The sequence below is a fragment of the Marmota monax genome, unplaced genomic scaffold (genome assembly GCF_021218885.2).
Source record: "Marmota monax isolate L192 unplaced genomic scaffold, Marmota_monax_Labrador192_F-V1.1 WCK01_AAM20220418_F8-fsc00320, whole genome shotgun sequence".
In the NCBI taxonomy this organism is placed as follows: Eukaryota; Metazoa; Chordata; class Mammalia; order Rodentia; family Sciuridae; genus Marmota; species Marmota monax.
This window is the reverse complement of record NW_026694783.1, coordinates 924571-947259: the sequence shown is the minus strand read 5'-3', so window position 1 is coordinate 947259 and position 22689 is coordinate 924571. Positions and strand designations below refer to the sequence as shown.

At 41.6% G+C, this 22689-nt stretch overlaps 1 protein-coding gene across 4 annotated transcripts in view; it reads left to right on the top strand.

Annotated features, from left to right (window-relative positions):
• Chd1l (chromodomain helicase DNA binding protein 1 like) overlaps positions 1 to 19346 on the top strand; it is a 52380-nt gene extending 33034 nt beyond the window's left edge. For 2 of the 4 annotated variants that reach the window (XM_046425803.2, XM_046425805.2), the window contains 9 exons: positions 809 to 989; positions 7223 to 7371; positions 8117 to 8280; positions 9227 to 9432; positions 10496 to 10594; positions 13411 to 13481; positions 15729 to 15843; positions 16488 to 16596; positions 17457 to 19346. In XM_046425803.2, the coding sequence (XP_046281759.1) occupies positions 809 to 989; positions 7223 to 7371; positions 8117 to 8280; positions 9227 to 9432; positions 10496 to 10594; positions 13411 to 13481; positions 15729 to 15843; positions 16488 to 16596; positions 17457 to 17535 (1173 nt within the window). In that variant the 3' untranslated portion in view covers positions 17536 to 19346. Of the gene's footprint in view, positions 1 to 808; positions 990 to 7222; positions 7372 to 8116; positions 8281 to 9226; positions 9433 to 10495; positions 10595 to 13410; positions 13482 to 15728; positions 15844 to 16487; positions 16597 to 17456 lie in introns of those variants that run through there. The other 2 variants (XM_046425804.2, XR_006847540.2) reach the window with 2 other exon arrangements.
• The last annotated feature ends 3343 nt before the right edge of the window (positions 19347 to 22689 follow it).

Below are 22689 nucleotides of genomic sequence, written 5' to 3'. Positions count from 1 at the left end.
TTACAGAATAGGCAATCTAGAGATAACTAACCAAATCTAAAAGGGCAAAATGAAAATGAAGTCCCATGATGTGGCTCCCAATTGGTTCAGAATTCCTAAGAGATAGTACTTAGGGAGGTGGAGAGTTGCAAGTAGCAAGTGAAGCCAGGTAACACTATCTAAGATTCTGGTTCTTGTAGCCCTAGGAAGTAGGCTGAGTCTGTCCCCTAGGGGGAGCAAGAGGACAGGATGGGGAGTGCCACAGGACTGTCCAGGGAGATTGAAATTGAGAAAGGGCTTTTGGGTCTGGTGATCAGGGTGGTTATGGTTTTGCCAAAGTGGGTCCCATAAAGCACTGTAGTAGCAAAGCGGCTTGGCAAGGACAGGTGGCAGCTCATGGTGAGATGAGGTATTCAGTGGCACCTTCTCTTTATAAGAGTTTGGCAGTGGGAGAGGTAAGAAGGTAGCCAACAGGGTCTCTGACTTCTCTCGGACTGCTGGAAGTACCTGTAAAAAATGCTGGTGAGAGTGCTATAGAAGATGCTGGGAATCATTTTATCTGCCCCCACTCCTCAAAAAAATTGGAGGCCAAAATATTTTTTTGGTATTGTAAATAATTGTCAAAGTCAACATCTCTGATCATCATTTATCACCTCTCTGCTTATTCCTCATCCAACTCCAGAACAGCCTGGCAGGTGTCATCTGTGATGGAAGAGAAGAAAGTCCATCGGGGAAAGAAACACCTGGTGTCAGTTAGACACTTAGCAAGTCACACATCCTCAGCTGTGTTTTCTTGAACTAACTGGATCTCTCGTTTTCTTCATCCAAGTTGAGTGACATACTGAAATTTGGCTTGGATAAACTGCTGTCTTCTGAGGGGAGCACCCTGGAGGAGGTAGACCTGGAGTCCATCCTGGGAGAGACAGAAAATGGCCAGTGGGCCTCTGATGCCCTGCCTGCAGCTGGAGGAGGGATCAGAGAGCAGGAGGAAGGAAGTGAGTTGGGGTTAGGTGAGCCAATGACTCCGTCACCTCAAGCTGGGGTGTGAATGAGATGCGTCCCCACGGGAAGTCCTGTGTCCTGCTCCGGGGACCTCTCCTTCCTACCCAGCCCTGTAGTCATCTGATGACATTCTTAAGGCTTCCTGGTCCAAGAACTGCCAGAGTAATCATTGTTCCCTTGAAGCTGGACTTTGAATCCAAGTGATGATATTAATGTCTATGGTCCTGTCAGTCTCAAGGATTAAATTTGAACCTTTTCTCCCTTGACGCAGACATCTTCTCTGGAGTTTATTTGGTGAAACCTGCTATCTTTATGATGGTGCTTTGCACAGTGATTCCTCTTCTCAATAGTAGAATGTTTTTTAAATTGCAACTAATATTTATGGACATTTATTGTGTTCATCAACAATACTGACTATGTCATGTGCTTTAGGTCTTTTAAGACCCATGAGGTGGGGGGCTGGGGTAGTGGCTCAGCGGTAGAGCACTCACCTCGCACGTGCAAGGGCCTGGGTTCGATCCTCAGCACAAATAACATAAAAACAGAAGTAAAAATAAAGGCATTGTATCCAACTTCAACTAAAAAAATAAATATTAAAAAAAAAAAAAAGACCCATGAGGTGTAGGAGATCATTTTGTCTTCCTTTTTCTTTTTTCCCAAATTTGGTCAATATCTTTTTTTTTTTTTTTTTTTTTTAGTTGTAGATAGATAGCATGCCCTTATTTTATTTTTTTAATGTGGTGGTTAAGGATCGAGCCCAGTGCCTCACATGCTGAGCAAGCACTCTGCCACTGAACTATAGCCTTAGCCCCAATATTTATCTTTTTGTCCATTTTCTGTTCTGAAATATTTGAATTTCAGACTTGAAAGGGGTTTTGTTTTGTTTTTTCTTTTTCTCATGATTATTTTTAAAATGTCTGTTCTCCTGTATCAGCAACAGGGAGTCAATATGGGCTGGTGTGAGAGGGTTTTTACTGATCTTTTTAAAAATTTTTTATTCATATATGACAGCAGAATGCATTATAATTCTTATTATACATATAGAACACAATTTTTCATATCTCTGATTGTATACACAGTATATTCACACCCAGTTCGTGTATTCATACCTGTACTTTGGATAATAATTATCACATTCCACCATCATTAATAACCTCATGCCTCCTCCCTTCCCCTCCAACCCCTCTGCCCTATCTAGAGCTTGTTGTTCCTCCCATCTCCCACTCTCTATCCCACTATGAATCAGCCTCCTTATATCAAAGAAAACATTCGGCATTTGGTTTTTGGGGATTGGCTAACTTAGCATTATCTTTTCTAACTCCATCCATTTACCTGCAAATGCCATGATTTTATTTTCTTTTATTGCTGAGTAATATTCCATTTGTGTGTGTGTGTGTGTGTGTGTGTGTGTGTGTGTGTATACATACACACACACATATACACCACAGTTTTTAATCCATTCATCTATTGAAGGGCATCTAAGTTGGTTCCACAGTTTAGCTATTGTGACTTGTGCTGCTATAAACATTGATGCAGCTGTGTCCTGTAGTATATTGTTTTTAAGTCCTTTGGGTATAGATTGAGGAGAGGGACAGCTGGGTCAGATGGTGGTTCCATTCCCAATTTTCCAAGTAATGTCCATACTGCTTTCCATATTGGCTGCACCAATTTGCAGTCCTATCAGCAGTGTATGAGTGTGCCTTTTTCTCCCACATCCTCGCCAACACTTAGAGTGGTTTTGATTTGCATTTCTCTAATTGCTAGTAATGATGAACATTTTTTTCATGTATTTGTTGACTGATTGTATATTATCTTCTGGGAAGTGTCTGTTCAGGTCCTTGGCCCATTTATTGATTGGGTTATTTGTTTTTTTGGTGTTTAGCTTTTGAGGTTCTTTATATACCCTAGAGATTAGTGCTCTATCTGATGTGTGAGGGGTAAAGATTTGCTCCCAAGATGTAGGCTCTCTATTCACCTCACAGATTTGTTTCTTTTGCTGAGAAGAAACTTTTTAGTTTGAGTCGATCCCATTTATTGATTCTTGATTTTAATTCTGGCACCAAAAGAGTCTTATTAAGGAAGTTGGAGCCTAATCCCACATGATGGAGATTAGGGTCTACTTTTTCTTGTATTAAACGCAGAGTTTCTGGTTTTATTCCCAGGTCCTTGATCCATTTTGAGTTGAGTTTTGTGCATGGTGAGAGATAGGGGTTTAATTTCATTTTGTTGCATATGGATTTCCAGTTCTCCCAGCACCATTTGTTGAAGATGCTATCTTTTCTCTAGTGCATGTTTTTGGTACCTTTGTCTACTATAAGATAATTGTAGTTTTGTGGGTTAGTCTCTGTGCCCTCTATTCTGTACCATTGGTCTACCAGTCTGTTTTGGTGCCAATACCATGCTGTTTTTGTTACTATTGCTCTGTAGTATAGTTTAAGGTCTGGTATAGTGATGCCCCCTGCTTCACTCTACCTGCTAAGGATTGCTTTAGCTATTCTGGGTCTCTTATTTTTCCAGATGAATTTCATGATTGTTTTTTCTGTTTCTATGAGGAATGAGGAATGTCATTGGGATTTTGATTGGAATTGTATTAAATCTGTATAGCGCTTTTGGAAGTATGGTCATTTTGATAATATTAATTCTGCCTATCCAAGAGCAAGGTAGATCTTTCTATCTTCTAAAGTCTTTTTTGATTTCTTTCTTTAGGGTTCTGTAATTTTCATTATATAGATCTTTCACCCTTACTGAGCTTCTTAAGAGTTCCTTCTAGCCTGGCACAGTGGTGCACACCTGTAATCCCGGTGACTCCAGAAGCTGAGGATCATGAGTTCAAAGCCAGCCTCAGCAAAGCGAGGCACTCAGTGAGAACCTGTCTCTATTAAATACAAAATAGGGCTGGGGATGTGGCTCAGTGGTTCATGCCCCTGAGTTCAATCCCCAGTACCTCCCTCCCCACCCCACCCCACCCTGCCCAAGAAAAAGAGTTCTTTCTCCCATCAATACAGAGAAGCACAGTGGCTTCAGTAGGGTGCTTCCTTTACTGGAAGGGAAGGGGCTGGGCGAGGCTTTTGGTTTTGTCCTTCTGAATTTTCTCCCATTGCTTCTCTCTTTCTCCCTGCCATAGACCGTCGAAGGCTGTCTGCATTACCTCTTTCTCACCCGAGAGCAGAGCGCCCCCAGATGTCTGACTGCGTCTCCTTCCAGCCCTTCCTTTGAATTCCTAAGCAGCCCCTGCTCTGAACTACCAATCTCAGACGTCCTCATTGCTCTCCCTTCCTGGGGTGACCTCATTCTGGAGGATGAACTTCATCTGTCTGGCACTGCTAGAGCCCCACTGTCCTGCTCCTGTGCAGTCTCTGTCTGCCTCCCCAGACCAGTGAGGGCTTCAGAGCTCAGCTGGTTTGGGATGTTCATTCTCTGTTTACCTTCAAGTGGAAGTTGATAGTAGTTCCCGACTCCTAATTTTGCGGTAGGCTTAGATTAGGGGTGGTTTGATTATCCTTGTTGACTGGTGTGGTTTTTATGGAATATATGGAGAATTCAAAATCTAGGCAACTGGCATTATTTTACAGAACACAGTTCTTGGACTTTTCTTGTGTTTTATCTTAAAAATTTGTTATGATAGTATCACATTTATATTCTTCAAGAACTCTTTCTTGTTCTCAGCTTGTTGTTTTAATCGTATCCTATTCCCATTTCAAGGATATAATATTCTCCCCCAGGACATTTATTATAGCTTTTTAAAATATATCTCAGGGAGGATATTTATTATATCTTTTCAAAAAGTGTTACCCTGCCCACTGTATTATCTCTTTTTCCTCCATTTGCTTTTCCTTCTTCCTCTTCTTTTTAAAAATTTTGTTTTGGAGTCTCTTGTTCTTGTTAGCAGTTTACCTGAAACATCTGGTGTCCTGTCTGATCAGGGTGCTGGTGAAATGCCCCAAAGCTGACAGGCAGCTCTGTTGTGAACAGGTGGGTGGCCTTTGGGCCTCATGCCAACAGCACTGGTTGGCAAGCCAGCTTTTGCGCTGGGGGAGCTTTTCAGACAGCCAGATTTGAAGATTTCGCTGGACAACTCATTATATCCTAAGACGAGTCCTATACCATTACAGTGAAATTGTTGGTTTAAATTGGAAAGACAGGGAGCTGAGGGCTCGTGGTGCTCCTGGTGTTTGGTGTGCGGGTCCTCTCAGTTCCTCCATACTGTGGTGCCTCTGCTTGTGCGTCTGAGTTTTTGGAGGACTGAAAGGGTTTCTGTTCCTGCAGTCAGCCCCAGCTAGATAACCAGTGTTTTGGTTCCACAGCTCTTCTGAATCTGTTGTTCTCTTCTTATCCACTTTTTATCTTCCAAAGAATTCGTGCACTGTTTCATCTACCATTGCCTCATATATCTTTTTAGAAATCTGTGTATTGTCCTTTAGCTGTTTCGGGTGAGAGAAAAAATAGATGTGTGTGGTCATATTTTTAAGTTGTATTTGATTACCTTAGTACCAAGTTTCCACCCTTTTCTATACTCATCTAGATTGACTTTATTTACTACAACAAAATAAAATTGCAGTGTTTTCAGAAAGATAATTATATATCTCAGTCTACCTACAAAAAAATTACATTTTTGCAGACAGTTTAACTGTTGGATTCTCTACTTGGATTAAAATTTGGAATGTTGTCTTCGATGACTGTCTTGATTCTCTTTGTGGTAGATGGTTCCTCTGGCAGGACCCAGATGAGGGTCTAGACCTGTGGGCTCCAGCTGCCTCTTCGAAACAGAGTGAAGACATAAAGCATGGTTAAAAATAACAAATGAATATGAAAGAGGAGTAGTTAGAGCAGCCCATTCACAATTAAGTATAAAGTAAGGTTGCTTTATCTTTAATGCCAAGTTTTTTAAAAAGCACAGTTATATGGTAAGCTGAGAATTTCATGCAGTATGATACTACATGTTGATCATAATTGAAACTTCTCAGCTCTTTATGTTTTTCCACTTGTTGATAGAGTGCCTCTTTGAGAGCCCCCTGCTGATTTAATTAGCAAATGCCAATTAGAATTATGGCTGGTTAGATTTGGGTATAAGTGTGAAGCAGTTGATCTCTTGAGAATGAAAATGTTTTGCTTTCATACTCTCTGGGGAAAACATAGCTGATTTCATAATGCTGTGAAAATTATTTGGTAACATGTGCTATTACATACATTTCACTTTTGAATTATTATCCCACCTATCTGTGTTTACTGGTCTTGGCTGGTTATCACTTGATTCATGATCTTGGCAGACCACCTAGCCTCATTGGGCCTTAGTGTCTTCATCTGTAAAATGGTGCTATTAATGTCTGCTTTACTCTTTTACACAGCTGCAAAAATCAAATGTGATACTAGATGTGAAATTGCTCTGATAGCATGAAGTGCTACTTTAGAGTATTCTATCGGCTGGGGGTGCCGCTTAGTGTTAGAGTTCTTGCCTAGCATTTGTGAGTCCCTGGGTTTGATCCCCAGCACTGCAAAAATTAAAGAAAGAAAAAAGATTATACTATTGTTCTTGTTGTTTTTGCCATGATTATTTGCAAGCTTTTTTCTGCTTTTCCATACACACTAATCTACTGAAAAGAACATATTGATCTTAGAATTAGAAAAACCTGCCATGTTCATTTTGTAGCAGAAAGACCATTTAATCCCTGTGTGAGTCTCAGTTTCCCCTTTCGTAAGTGGGGTTAGCTATAACACGATGGTTGTAAAAAACATGAAGATGCTTTGTGAGATCTGTAAAGAATATTATAAATCCAAGGGATTATTTTTTGTGATTTTTTTTCATTTTCTCATAGAATTGCCACTTGTTCCTTTTAATATTATAGAAAAAGGGAAAAAAGTATTAAAAGTGTGTTTGGAATTAAAAAGTAGAGATTTTATTAGCGGTTCTTAAAAGTCAGTGAGATTTACACTGGGAATAGTTGTGGAATGAATGAGTGATTTGAGACTCAGCAGGGTAGAGGGATCCAGCAGAGATTCCCATATCATCTTGGGTAGACCCAAAAGCGTTTTAAGCCAAGGCTCTGTCCTTTGAAAAGTGAACATGTATAGAACCCAAACTTATCAGTGTCAGTGCAACAGGAAATGAAATGCCTTCATCACAAGCTGGTCTTTGCCCTTTAGAGTAAGGGCTGTTCTCTTATTCACCTAGTTATTGCTTTGAATAGCATTAACCTGTTTTTCAATGTCTTAACATTTCTTACTTTGTGTTTTATGTTCTTAGAAAGCCATATGTACTTATTCGAAGGTAAAGATTATTCTAAAGAGCCCAGTAAGGAAGACAGAAAATCATTTGAACAACTGGTGAATCTTCAGAAAACCCTTTTGGAGAAAACAAGTCAAGAAGGCCGGTTACTCCGAAATAAAGGCAGTGTAAGAGCTGTTAATTTGTGTGAAATCATAAAGTCTTCCAAAAAATTATATCTTAGGATGATTTGTTAAGAAATAAGTGTCTGTTAAAATATAACAAATTAACTGAACCCTATATAAAAAGCTATGTAAAAATCTAGTATAAAAAACATTAATAAGCTGAGTATATTGTACAATTTAATACAGGTAAAAGTAGGCCTGTCCCTCTTCTAAGCCACCCTAAAGGGATCACCATGTTACATCAAAATACCATATCCTGCTGTTGATAATCATGACCCTGTTTCATTAAGAGATGATGGCAATCATAAACGATACATGTAATGTTCACAGTATTTTGTGCTTAGAATGTGTTTTCTAAATCTTAGCTATCATTAAGATAATCATGCTAAAATACTATATTAAAAGGAATTGTACATTTGTAGAAAGATTCGTGTTAAAATTATTTAAACTTTAAATGCCATCCTACGGTGTATGCTTTCAATCAAAGAAAAAAGTAAGCACCTTATTACTAACGAGATGAATCAAAATGACTACCAGCCATGCTAGTGCTTTGCGCGCCGTGCCAGTGCGATGCAAAATATGAATGTTAAATTGGATTACCTGGCGGCCATTGCCCACCACACAGGGATGCTGTGCTCTGTGAAATCCTACGCGAGTTACCTCTGTGGAGTGTACTTTAGGATGGAGGAGACTTGAGAGGAATAGGAAGTCTCTGATCTTCTTGGCTGTGGTCTTGTCTTTCCTACAGGTTCTTATCCCAGGCCTAGTGGAGGGGTCCACCAAAAGGAAGCAGATTCTGAGCCCAGAAGAACTGGAGGAAAGACAGAAAAGAAGACAAGAAGCAGCAGCCAAGAGAAAGAGATTAATAGAGGAAAAGAAGAGGGCAAAGGAAGAAGCTGAACATAAGAAAAAGTATGTCCATAAAGTACTGTGATTTCCAGTGACGTAGGTCTCGTCTCCTCTACTAGATTGTGGAGAAGGGAAGGATATTCATATGGGAAATTTAATATTTTTTTTTAAGAGAGAGAGATTTTTTAATATTTATTTTTTAGTTTTCGGTGGACACAACATCTTTATTTTATGTGGTGCTGAGGATCGAGCCCAGCGCCTCGTGCATGCCAGGCGAGCGCGCTACTGCTTGAGCCATATCCCCAAGCCCTTAGTATATATTTGATGGAAAAAAAGTATGTCTGTGTTACTAACCAAGCTGAGGGTCACAGTTGGCAAAGGATTCCACAATTGAACATCACTTAAAAATTCAAAAAAGTATCAACCTGGTAGTTCCTGTTGGTAAGAGAATACTTTTTTTTTTTTTTTTTGGATTAGGGATTGAACCTGGGACACTCTACCACGATCTACTTCCCCAGTTCTTTTTATTTTTTATTTTGAGCCAGCTCTCACTAAGTTGTCCAGCTGGCCTCTAACTTGGGATCCTCTTGCCTCAGCTTCCGGAGTAGCTGGGATCACAGGTGTGCACCACCACACCTGACTCCACAGAACACTTTTTCAAAGATTCAGCTTTAACCTTGAGTCTACTTTAGTGAGAAGCCTTGAGTACCTAAAGCAGAGAAACAAGAAATTTTAAAGATTTTATTATGGTTGACAAGGAATTGTTTATTTGAACAGTCCCTTTTAGTCATGTTCTTAAAAACAGGGACATTTGGTGGCTGCTCATTATTGAAGTGTAATCAAGAGATAGTTGGGCTAATCACTAAAACTTGTTTATTTACAATTGAGCAGAAAACTTCAATCGGTGAGTTTGTAATTGCATTTTACTTGGCAGTTATTGTTTGGGAATAGCAGTGCAAAATGTGCTCAAAAGAGAGCTTACTTTTCTCTTCTCTCTGGCCTATTGAAGGATGGCTTGGTGGAAGTCCAACAACTACCAGTCCTTCTGCCTGCCCTCTGAGGAGAGTGAGCCTGAAGACCTCGAGGATGAGGAAGACAGGGGTGCTGCCGAGCTGGGCTGCGAAGACCCAGACCCAGCCTCCATCAAGTATGTCAGCGGTGACGTCACACACCCTCAGGCCCAGGCCGAGGACGCCTTCATTGTGCATTGTGTAGGTACGAGAAGTGGTGTGGGACAGGGAGCGTGCCTCATCTTCATGGTGCCAAGAAAGGGAGAGGATGAGGCACAGTCATGGCTTAAGGGCTGGTCCCAGTGCAGTGTCATGTGGCCAAGAAAGCATGGCTTGTAGAATCAGCGGGCGTGGATTTGACTCTTGGCTCTTTGGTTTACCTGGTTGAGTTACCCACTCTCCCTGAGTGTCAGCCTCCTAATGTATGTTAATGGGACAATATCTGTCTCATCCTCTGCACAAGTTTTTTAAGAGGGTGAAACAAAGCTGCATTTTAGAAGAAAACTGTATTCTCTGAGAAACTCCCTGTGTGTTCCCCTGACAACCTTTGCATGTTCTGTATCCTCTGCCAGGAACCCTATTTTCCCAAATAATCCCATCAAGCATTGTTCAAATGTCTGCTTATAAAACAGTCTGTATGTTGCCTCTGTCACTCTGTCCTCTTTCTACACCACTTACCTTTATCCCCTCCTGATGTATTAACGTACGTCTTTGACTGTCTCATTGCATTAGAACATAAGCTTAATGGAAGAGGACTGTGTGTGTGCATGTGTGTTCACTGTATTACCCCAGTACCTGGAATGATGTCTGACGTGTGATACAGGTAAATAAGCAGTTGTGTTATGAATGAGTATAAATACCAGGTGCCGACCAGCTACATTAATGTGAGCTTGAATGAGTCATTTAACTTTTTCTCTTCCTTGCTTGTAAAATGGGAGTTGTATGCTGTGGTATCAACAGTGCTTGTCACTGCTGTGTCCGTCCACTCTCCACCCTCCAGAGTCATAGACACACCAGAGATTTCTGCTTCTTCATAACACATGTGGTGTTATGAGCTGCCTTTCTGTTATGATGACCAGGCGTATCTTTCAGAAACCTGAACATATTTGGGAATCCAACTATGATTCTCTTAGGAGATCTGATATATCGTTCCTTCCTTCCCTTTGAAAAAATCATTCTTCTACAAGCCTATCTTGTGTGATTTTGTTTTTCTAAATTGTGGGCTTGACTTTGCCTCTTACAGATGAAAATTTTCTTTCTTCCGTCAGATGACTCTGGCCGCTGGGGCAGAGGTGGCTTATTCACGGCTCTGGAAGCACGATCAGCTGAGCCAAAAAAAATATATGAGCTGGCAGGAAAGATGAAAGGTAAGAAACAGAACAATGGAATAAGACAGGAAAAGACACTCAGGACGGTATTGGGGTTAGCTAGCCCTCGAGAAGACTTACGAGAGCCCATTGGGATCGGAATTCTATCATCTCTCTGCCTGTTTTCTCATCTGTAAGGTATATACTTTGTCACACCTACCCCGTGGGACTACAGTGAAGATAATGAATGTGTAGGTATTTTGAAAAATGTCAATTGCTGCATCTTCAAGTATTAGAATAAAGATTATTTCATCCAACTCATGCCATCTTCATAAGGGAATATCCCATAAAAATGTCAGAGAGCTATAGGAGAGAAATGCAACACACTATTAAAACTGGTAGGTGGTGGGTCAGGTTTGGTGCTAGGTGGATTATGAGGTCAGCAGAGCCTGGGTACAACACTCCCTGGAGACAGAAATAAGGCTGTTTGGGACTAGGAGAACTTAGAAGACTAAGACGTATTGTCCTTTGTCACACAGAAGGGAAAAGACCACCTCCTTTTACGTGTCAAGGTTGCAACATGTCAGGAAGAGTAAGATGATCACTGAGGTTATTTTCTGCGGTTGAGCAGTCACGGGACCTTGTCCAACAAAGAAGGGCCCTCCAGATATCTTAGAGACTGGTTCTTCCTAATTCTTTTGCCCAGTTCTCTAAAGTAGAGAGAAACATAAGGGTGTAAAACACATTGCTGAAAGAAGGGTTTGGTGTGTGTGTTGAAACAGCCAACCCAGATCTAGATCTTGACTTGGCAGGATTCAAAACAAAAGCAAAAAGATGCAGAGAACCCGGGAGAGGTCAGAGCCAGAGGTACAGACTGAGGTCCCTGTTAGAAATCGTGTTGGAGAAATGAGAGGCCAGAGAACAGTACATGGAAAACTTTTGGAGCTAAGAGGAGACAGTAAGAATTTTCAGAAAAATAAGAGAACCTTGAGAAGTAAAGGTTTTGAAGTAAAGGTTTTGCTTATTTAAACTGAAGTATTTCAGATTTTTTTAAAAACTGGATATTTTGTATACCTTAATGAGATACCTTGGGAATGGGATCAGGTCTAAACACAAAATTCACTTATATTTCACATAAATCTAATGGATATAGCCTGAAGGTAGTTTCATACATTATTTTTAGTGCACTGTGCATTACATGAGGTCTAATGTGGAATTTTTCCACTTGTGGCATCATATCACTGTTAAAAATTTGGGATTTGGGAGGATTTGGGATTTCTGGATTAGGGATGCTGCTCAACCTTTGTAAGGGAAGAGAGAATATTAAGAAGGCAAAGTGGTTTACAGTGTCAGACTCTGAATTAGTATACAGGGTAAAAATGGGAGTTCATAACCCACTTGAATCTAATGTATGAAATATGATATGTCAAGAGCTTTGTAATGTTTTGAACAACCAATAAAAAAAAAAAAAAAGAATTGGGAAAAGGCCACTGGATTCAACCCATGATCAGCCACATGACCTTGGAGCACTTTGAGGAATGTGAGGAGTGTCACCTGGTTGTATAGATTTAAGGTAAAAGTGGTCAGTAAGAAAATGGAGTTGGAAGGTGTACACTCTTTTCTAAAGAAGGATTTATATTTTTTTAATCTTTTTTTTTTTTTTTTGTAGTTGTAGATGGACAGAATGCCTTTACTTTATTTTTTTATTTTTATGTGGTGCTGTGGATTGAACCCAGTGCCTCATGCATGCTAGGCAAGCTCTACCACTGAGCTACAGCTCCAGCCCCATGAAGAAGGATTTAAATAGCCTAGATCAGAGTAGGTGGAACTGGACCAAGGCTTCCTGGAATGGCAAGAGTTATCTGGGGTCTGGGAAGATGGGTTGAATTTGAATAGGTGGATAGAATGGCAAGAGATGCCTAACAGTCACATTCTTTTTGGTATCCCTATAATATTTACTGTTCCCAAGTCATTGCACAGTCCACACGCATGGGCCAGGCTTAGGCCAAGGAACAGCAGAGTTCAGTTGTAAAGGGAGGGTTGGCCACATCATAGAAGACCATACATGGCTTGTCTAGGGGATACGTTTTAAGTAGGACCACATCCAGTGGATCACGGCTAGACATACAGGAAACCTGATCAGAAGAATGGCATAGCAGGGCTGGGGCTGGGGCTCAGTGGTGGAGCACTTGCCTAGCATATGTGAGGCACTGGGTTCGATTCTCAGCACTGCATATAAATAAATAAAGGTCCATTGTCACCTAGAAAAAAAAAATTAAAAAGAAAATGATGTAGCAGAGCCAGTATTTTAGAATTAAAAGATTGGGGTGTGCAAGATATCTACCTTTTTAGTTTAAACAAAAAGTTTAAACTGGATTATGTAGAGCCCAGAATTAAATGAGCACATCTGCCTAGAATGTCAGTTTGATTTGATTTGTATGGGGTAGGAAAACATGCAATAGGACTAGACGTAGCAGAATGCAGAATTTGAATGATGTGAGACAAACACTAAGACTTCCAAAGGCATTTCAGGCTCATAGAAGTCCTCCCCAGCTCCCTACCCAGGGATGCCTCTAGCACTCGCTTTCCCTCCCCGTTGCCTGTAGGGCACTTGGCTGGTGACGTTTGGGGAATACTGAGTTAGCAGAACATGAAAAATTCAGGAGGGAAGCAGATGAGAACCTGGCTCAGGCGGTGACTGAGGTCAGGAGAACAGGGGAGTGAGAAAAGGCTATGAAAGACTGGCAGAGGTGAAGTCCTAGACCTAACTGGATTTGGAAGAGCAGGCACAGTAGGGTTCGGAGTAATTCTCCTTCAGTGGCCCATGTGAGGCTCAGTGTTCTTTCTCTTGTTCTTTTTTCTTTTTTTAATCTCAGACTTGAGTTTGGGAGGTGTCCTTTTATTTCCTATTGATGATAAAGAGTCAAGAAACACAGGGCAAGATCTGGTAAGTTTAAAAACAAAAATACATCTCTTAATCAGAACTAACATTTGGCTCCCAATAATTGTTTTTATTTTACATGACAGAATGTATTTGACATGTCATACATACATGGAGTGTAATTGCCCACTCTTTTTTTTTTTTTTTTGAAGAGAGAGAGAATTTTAATATTTATTTTTTAGTTTTTCGGCGGACACAACATCTTTGTTTGTATGTGGTGCTGAGGATCGAACCTGGGCCACACGCATGCCAGGCGAGCGCACTACCGCTTGAGCCACATCCCCAGCCCTGTAACTGCCCATTCTTGTGGTTGTCCATGGTGTGGAGTTAGACTGGTTATGTGTTCATATATGAACATAGGAAAATTATCTGCAATTCATTCTACTGTCAGTATAAATCTTTTTAAGGCTTTTGTCCAAGTGTAGTTACATTCTGGGGTACTGGGAGTACCCCAAATTCAAAACATGAATTTGGGGGAGCAGGGTCCATCCCATAACAAGCAGGTTGGCCCCCACACTCCACTTCGCCATCCCCCAGCCTTCTGAGTATCACAGTCCCTGAGCGCTGTCCTGCTTCCTTATCATCCCCTGGCCTAGACTCCAGGCCCCTTTGTGTGTAGGGACTTTTTTATCCTTAGTATTCCACATAGTATTGGCTCCTAGGAAATACTCAGTGAACGTTTACTGAATAGTAAGAAAATATGTCTCAAAACTGGGGGGGTTTCATCATTTATTATATGAAAGTTTCTGTAAAAGATTGTGTTTCCTGGCCAGCCACAGGCAGAGGAAAGGAACCAGTACAGCACTTCTCTGCTTAACATCAGAATCCTCCTTTTGCACCTTAAGTATCTCTTGCTTGCTTGTCTGTCATTTGGAATACCTGTAGTGAATTTACTTACCACACCGACAGTTTTCTCCAAGACCTGAGTCCACATCCAAATTCTGAACCAAAACTTACACTTAAGAAATTTAGAAACCAGGCTGAAAGAGGTTCATTCTCTTCATATTGGTGGTGTGTGTGACTAGCAACAAAGTGGTTTCCAGTTTATTGGTTCATTCAGGAATTTCTAAAATAAGAAAAAAAGGCAGAGGGTGGACAACATAATGTCCATGCATGAGAATTTCAGAATATAGTTACTCAGGAAACTGTTCACAGTGTGGAACGTTGTGTCTGGGACGTGACTGTCGTGACTGACATTGGCTCCAGAAGCTCCCTGAACTCTCCAGCTTCCCCCCATTAGGAGTGCCGCAGTCTGGCTGGGCACAAAATCACGAGCCACCACACAGCTTGTAGATTCAAACAACAACTCTTTATTCCCGAACTCACACCAGCCGTCTACAATCACGTTCTGGGGAAATCCACGTTCTCTGCCCAAATCCACCTCCACTGGGCTTCTATCTCCCAAAGAATACTGTCTGAATCCCGTGAGAACTCAAGGGGAACTCAGGCAGCAGGATACGCCCTATTCCCAGCAGGAATAATCTTAAACCTTAAACCTGGAACCTAAACCGGGAACGCCCTAATCCACCTTGGTCCTTGAGCAAGGTCACCTACATTCAATGTCACTGCAACATGGGGTACGCTGGCAAGGAAATTGTCATACCTACTTGGCTAATTGCTCCCAGCAAGGAGGAGGTGGGAGATCTTTGGCATCTGTTTTCATAGAGATTGTCTAGACAGAAATAGTTCCCGGGACAAGCAGGCAGCCTAACTCTAGTGTCAGAGGACTGGATCGTGGGAACCTCTAAAATCCTATCTAATTTTTCTTTACCTATGAGAACATTTAGAAAGTATAAGTTTTAGATTCTAGTTTTTAACATATCATGAAAAGAGGAAGAAATTCCCGTTACCACAAAAACAAGTTATGCTGGGTACATAATCACACATTGCTGTGCAAGCAGAGCATACAAAAGAGATGGAGCCACCTGGTGCAGTGACGCACGCCTGTAATCCCAGCAGCTCAGGAGGCCGAGGCAGGAGGATCACAAGTTCAAAGCTAACCTCAGCAATTTAGTGAGGCCCTAAACAACTTAACAAGACCCTGTCTCAAAATGAAAAATAAAAAAAAAGACTGGGGATGCAGCTTAGTGGTTAAGCACCCCTGGGTTCAATCTCTGTAACCAAAAAAAGGGCTGGGGGGGATGGAGCCAAAGCCTAAGTGGTCCATAAAAGGCTATGTCCCCTCCATGGGCAGGTCACTGAGTTGACAGTGGAACTGTCTCATGTCATCCATCTAATGGTTGTTCTTTCTAGTTAGCCTTGGTAGTGGCTCAGCACCGTGATCGCTCCAATGTCCTGTCTGGCATTAAGATGGCTGCCCTAGAAGAGGGCCTCAAGAAGATATTTTTAGCAGCAAAGAAAAAGAAAGGTAAGCTCTTCCATCTGAGATCAGGAGAGGACCTTCTTTTTCCAGACATGTGGTGTTGTTTTGAGGGGGAGATGAGGAATGTCCAGACCACACTCGGTTTGCATGGCAAAGGTAGAGCACAGAGTGATGACCACTTCATCTTGTCTGTGTGTGACCCGTTTTCCTTTCCAGGTTGGTTTTGTATTTGTTATCTCGTTTTTATCATGATTTTACAGTGGGGAAGCAGAAGATTAGAGATGAAGAAATTTGGTCATACGCAATTGGGAAAAGCCGTTTATTATACTTCCCCTTAGAGACTCACAGTATGCCGTGACTCTCTGCCAAAGAAATTTAATTTTGTTTCTAAACCTAGTGTGTCTTGGTGTTTGTTGAATTTCATGGATTATTGGGGAATCTTTGATTTCACCATTAATCATATTCTACTTCCATTATGCCTGCTTATTTTCAAGAGCCTGTGGATCTTTATGTTCAGCAGAACAACTTAATTTTTCCCTATTATAATCCCCTCGCCAGCATATTTTTCACACTGTATTTGTGTATTTTGGGTGGACAGTCAATGGTTATTTTCTTCTCTGTATATCGTATACCCATCAACCCATTTTTGATGAGTAAAGACATCATGATCTTTTTTTTTTTATTAATAGCAAGTGTTCATCTTCCACGCATCGGTCATGCCACCAGGGATTTTAACTGGTATGGTACTGAGCGACTTATTCGGAAACATCTGGCTGCAAGAGGCATCCCAACTTACATGTATCCTTTTGTGGTCCTGATAATATGTTCCCCGATTCAGGAGGGAAATATGTTGTTTTCTGGTATTGCTATTTAATCCACAGCCAAGTCCTCTCCTGCCATGTTCTTCATTCTGCCCTCCTCAGTGGGACAGACACTCAGAAGCAGTTTCTGACTTATGTATATATCCAGAGCACACACCCATGAGATAGACATATGAACACTTTTGGATGCCAAGAGATAGATTTAAAAATATATGAAGGGGAGAATCAATTGAGCAATTATTGTCTTTTGATTACATACTAAATTTTTTCTTACTACTTTTCTAGAAATCTTTCAGGTCTGTGGACCAAGGCCTGATTCTAAGAACTTATTCTGTTCTCTAAACAGTTAACAAATAAGTGAACTGTTTATTTTGGGAACTTTTTGATATAGTCTGAAGAGGCTATATGAAATTCATTCTGTTAAGTCAATAACTAATATTTATTTCTCAAGATCTCCATTAGCATTCTTTGAACTATTTTACTCTATCCAAAATCAGAAGCTGCCAAGCTGACCCCCCAATGGCTATAATTATACAGAAAATCCATCTTTGTACTTAGATTCTTACTGAATCCTTCAGTCACAACTCCTTACAAAAACTTTAAATAGAGAAGGTTTTATGTGCTTGCACAATTTAAGCAGTAGCATAAGAGTTTTACTACAATAGATTAATAGTAGCAATAATTAGTGCCAACAATATTGGAAGTACTTATGATATAGAGAAAAGAAATTAGGACATATTACTTTTAGAATGGTTATTTCACTAATTATTAAACTAGTAGTTCTGACAAGTTGAATATAAAGTGATGAAATACATCTTCCTTGACCACCCTTATCAGATATTACTTCCCTAGAAGCAAGACTGCTGTTCTTCATTCACAGTCCCCACTTTCCTCCTCAGCACAGCAGGTGCCTTAACAGTAGGCCCTGCACCAGATCCAGTAGTTAGCAGCCAGCTATCAAGATATTGGCCCAGGGGCTGGAGTTGTGGCTCAGTGGTAGAGGCTCGCCTAGCACGGTCAAGGCCCTGGGTTCCATCCTCAGCACCACGTAAAAATAAATAAATAAATTAAAGATATTGTATCCAACTACAACTAAAAAATAAATATTAAAAAAAAAAAAGATATTGGTCCAGACTGACTGTCATGAGTATCTTAGAAAAGAATTGGGCCAGGCATCATAGTGCACACCTATAATTCCAGTGACTCAGGAGGCTAATGTAGGAGGATTGCAAGTTCAAGGCCAGCCTCAGCAACTAGCAAAACACTATCTCAAAAAGGACTGAGGATGTGGTTAAGCATCCCTCGGTTCAATGTCAATACCAAAAAAAAGGGGGGGGGGGATTTGGGGAGCTTTGGGATAGTGCTTTTTCTAATTCTAAATTTGTTCTCCTAGATGTGTTACTCTGATATGGTACCTGTAATAGAGGATGCACAACTTATTTGGGAAAGTTATTTGATCTCAGTTTGTGTAACTGTTTGCATAATGATAAATATTCTGGTCTCTTTGCCATTTTATTCTTTTCCTCTATATCTAGGTTTCTTTCTCCTTCACCAGATGTTTTCTTTACAGAAGGAAAGACTGTCTGGATTAAGGAGATACAAAGGAAATAGAACAGGGTGTCTGGGAGAAGGAAACACCTTCAGGTAATTCATGCCCTCAAGAGACAGCCTCAGGAATAGAGCTGAGAAGAGAGTCTTGATCCAGACAAGTGAAGCTTCTCCTGCCCTTCTTTTTGCACTGCTTAGTATCTCAGTCTGAAAAGAACACTTTGGCCTAGAGGCCTGTCAAATGCAACCTCAGAAAAAACAGTGAATCTCCTTTCCCCTACCCATTAAATCCATTTCAGCTTCAACACATGAGAGAATTGTGAAAATGGCACAAAGCAGGCATAAAATGACTAGTGGTGTTGGAGAAGGTCGGGGCCCGAAAACCACTGGGGAAGGAGTCATAGGGATAAACCTAAGTCTGACTTTTCCCACTTTTGTATGTGAAGTCTTTGTCTTGGGCAGCTGTCCTCAGCCAGCCTAATTTCTGCCTCGTTGAGGCTGTCAACACCCTGAATGCTGCAGAGTCCTTGTCAGAGGTCTCAGACAGGGGCCTTTGATGCAGGAAAACCTCACAGAGCCAGGGTCATGATCTAAGAAAGGTAGTACTTCCAGTACTTCATGATTCTGTTCAACTCCCTACCTATACCTTCATCCTTCCGCAGCTTAGCATCTGTGCCAAAGATGAGTTAGACTCCAAATTCATGATTCCTTATTCTTTTCTCCCCAATTTTTTCATTGCATTTAACTGCCTCCTATCCACTTTTCTTTCCACCAATACTTAACACATAGGTTATTTTTTTAGTTGACAATATTATTTGTACTTACTAGGAATACAGTATTCTAATTTGACACATGTATCTCATATAATTGGTCATGATGTATGATAGTCAAGTTGAAGTAATTAATTAGCCTTTCCGTCTCCTCAAATATTATTTCTGTGTGCTGGGATCCTTCAGAGTTTCCTCTAGTTATTTTGTTACGTATAATTGTTATAGACTGTTTTCACTATGCCATAGAACATTGGAACTACTCCCCTCTCCACCCATGGTATTTTGGTACCCATTATCACCCTCTCCAAAGCCCCCATTTTTCTACCCTTCCTAGCCTCAAGCAACCTCTGTCATTCTATCTACTTCTATGTAATCAGAATTTTTAGCTTCAACAAATGAGTGAAAACCATTTGATATTCGTATTCTATACCTGGCTTGTTTCACTTGACAGTTTATCCACTAACACTACTTGGGTAGTTTCTGAACATGTGAGAGAAGTAGAGAAACAGGGAACTCAGTACCCAGAGCGTATAGGTGATCTTTCCATGGGCACAGTTGTTTTTTTGTTGGCTTGGGGGGAAGGGGCGGGGGTGCTTGTCACCTTACACTATATACCATGCTCCCACCATGGGGATTTTACTAAGGATAGACCCTACGTTAGGGTTCTCCAGGAAAACAGAACCCCTAGAACATCTGTTGGTAAAAGGAGGCTCATTAGATTGGCTTATGTGACACAAGGGCTAAAAAGTTCCACAGTGGCCATCTGGAAGCTGTGGAGAGCATGGAAGTCGTCAGCAGCTCAGTGCAAAGAGCTGGGAGCCTCAGAACGAGAGGTACTGATGGTGCAGCCCCCAGCCCAACTCCTTGAGGGTTGTTGATGTAAGTTTGAGTCCAAAGACAGGAAAACCTGCAGTAAATTGTCGAAGGGAAGCAGCAGAAGAAAAGGAACCTTGGAAAACAAGTTTCCCTCTTCTACTTTATGTTCCATCCAGGGCCCCAGCCTGTTGGATGGTGCTGTCCACAGTCAGGGTGGGTCTTCCTCACTCACTCTGCCAATCCATATGCCAGTCCTCTCTCTGAACACCCTCACAGACACACCCAGAAGTATGTTTTACCACTTCTCCAGGCATCCTTCAATTCAGTCACGTTGACGCCCAGAATTAACCATCCTAGAATCCCCAGGCTGTCTCCTGGTTAATTGGGCCAAGATACACATGGATATAGCCTCAGAAAACTCTCAGTAGGGATGCTGGCTATCCCAGACTGGAAATTTCATAGTCCTCACAGGCATATAGCCACTTAAATAAGCACCCTGAAGTAGGCTTGCTGTGGGAAAGGATATTAGATATCTCCCAGTAGTCAACCATGATGCTGTAGCAGAAATGAGCGGCTGTCTGGATTTGAACTGTTGTAGGGGTCAGGAATCCCGCCCGGAATCAGATCAGGGACTTGCTGTCTAAGACTACAGAGTTGTGTTGGTGCTAAAGGCAGGTTCACACGTGGCTCACACTGCCCCTTCTCCTGTTACTGCAGTCCTGCCCACAGAAGGTGCTGAGCCAGTAACTCTGGCTATTCCTGTTACCCTGTGCCCAAGCTTCATGGCTAGGGGAACTGCTTAGCTCTGGCCAGGGTCCCGTTCCCAGGCAGGCACTACCATGTAGCAGTAGAGAAGAACACCACAGTTGCTGTTGTCACCCCACCTATGCAATTCCCACTGCCAGCCACCCCTGCATCCTATCTGACCAAGTTCTGTCAAAATTGGGTGTGAATGCCACAGAGGAGGTGCCCAGGTTCCTTCTGCTGCCTCTTCCCATGCAGCATCTGGGCCTCAGGCCCCTCACTACTACTGGTGCCTTTAATGTCAAGGTCCCCTGCTTGTTGCAGAGCTAGCTTCAACAATGCCTGAGGAAACTTGTCACCTAATAGGAGCCACCATTCCCATTATAAGAATAGCCCCACAGTGAAGACCCCACATCCACTGTTGTCCACATCACACTTGCCTGAATTGCTAGTGTGTTTCCACTCTTGCATGGCCCATAGGGGCAGTGGTGCTATCCACTCTCTATACCATGCCCTAATTTACTGATCACAGCTGAAAAGCTACAGAAACTACACAATGGTTCCCGGCTAGAATCAAAGCCAGCCTTGTCAAACCAACACCCAAGACACATTTTCAGGTGGAGTCTGCTTACTAAGAAGGCTACTAAGTCTTGGGAGGTGGGGGTTGGGGGTGACTGCCAACCAGGATCATCCAGTGCTGCAGTCTGGCTGGGCACAATTCAGGAGCCACTTGTCAAAAGAAACTAACTTTATTTTTAGAACACACACACCCAAACCACACAGCTCCTCAGGAAAAACCTTCAGAGCCCAACTGCCACCACCGGCTTCCCTCAAGCCTCTCAACTTCCCCCACTCCTCCTACTCTTGAGGCTGATTGGCTGGGTTGCGTGGGCAGAGCCAAAAAAAGTCCCCCAATGAGCAGCTCCGTGGTCTGAAAGGGTGGGGAAACAGCCCAATGAGCATCACCGCAGAGGAGCCAATCAGTTGGCAGCTAGAAGTTTGCTGGGGCTGCTGTGAGCCAATCAGCTGGCAGCTGGAAGTTTGCTGGCAGCTGGAGTTTGCTTGGGCCCCTTCGGCTGTGGCTCTCAACATCTCCCCCTCTCTGTTTAAACAACAAGCATGTGGTTAGAGACCATGCCTGCCTTAGGTTGTCCAATAGTACATATGGTCCTTACCCATTACCGGATGAGCTGACCTCAAGGCGTCAGCCTCCTGTCTTAGGTTGGTACCATTGCAATTGGATCTTACCTGTCACTGACTACCTGTCCAGTATATAGCCACACCTGTGGATAGGTCTTTGTACCAGCGGGGGGGTGCGGTTCTTTGCCTCACCTCTGTTGGCCTCCAAATTTTAGCTGAACGACCATGACAAGCAGAAGGGAGGAAGATACACCAAGCCAATTGACGGCTCCTTTTGGAAAAATTGTACCACCGATGACACCATCAGCAAAAAAAAAATTGTACCATTAATGGCTCTTACCACCGATGACACCATCAGCAAAAATACCCCAACACTACCACAAGTCGCTGCACCAACAGATAGTTCACAATGCATGCAGGTGCAAGCAGTTCAGTGATGGCTATTGCAGAAGCTGTAGATTTTGGTTTTATTTTTGTCTTCACCGGCACTGGGATGAAGATAGGAATTCTGGCAATAATGGATAAAGAAAAAATTATGTAACATTCCAGAAGGCACTAAAAGAAAACAATTTTCTTAACAATTTACATTACCTTGAAGAGAATTATTAAATATAATGAAAAGGAAAGGTGAAAGTAAACAAACAGATCTGTTAACCTCCTTTTTTGTTCACATATTAAAACAATCCTCAACAGTTGTTTACCCAATTTAAATTAAACCATTTAAATCACGTGAATAAAAAAAATATTTGGATCCATTTTTTCATGAGCACTCATATATGATATATGGACATACGTACATACAAACATACAACATAAAACACAAGTGTGCACACAACACATAACATAATAGTAAAGGCCTTATAACTTTTTACAGGTGAAATCTCCATTGCAATGTTTAAAAACTCTATAGTCAAAAAATAGAACTGATCAGCAAAACATTAACCTAGGTCTGTATGAGCTCAAAAAACAAAATAGAACTTCATGATGTGGGAAAGGGCAATAATAAAATAGATATTGAAAAAAGCATCCTGGTTCTGTCACAGATGTAAGGA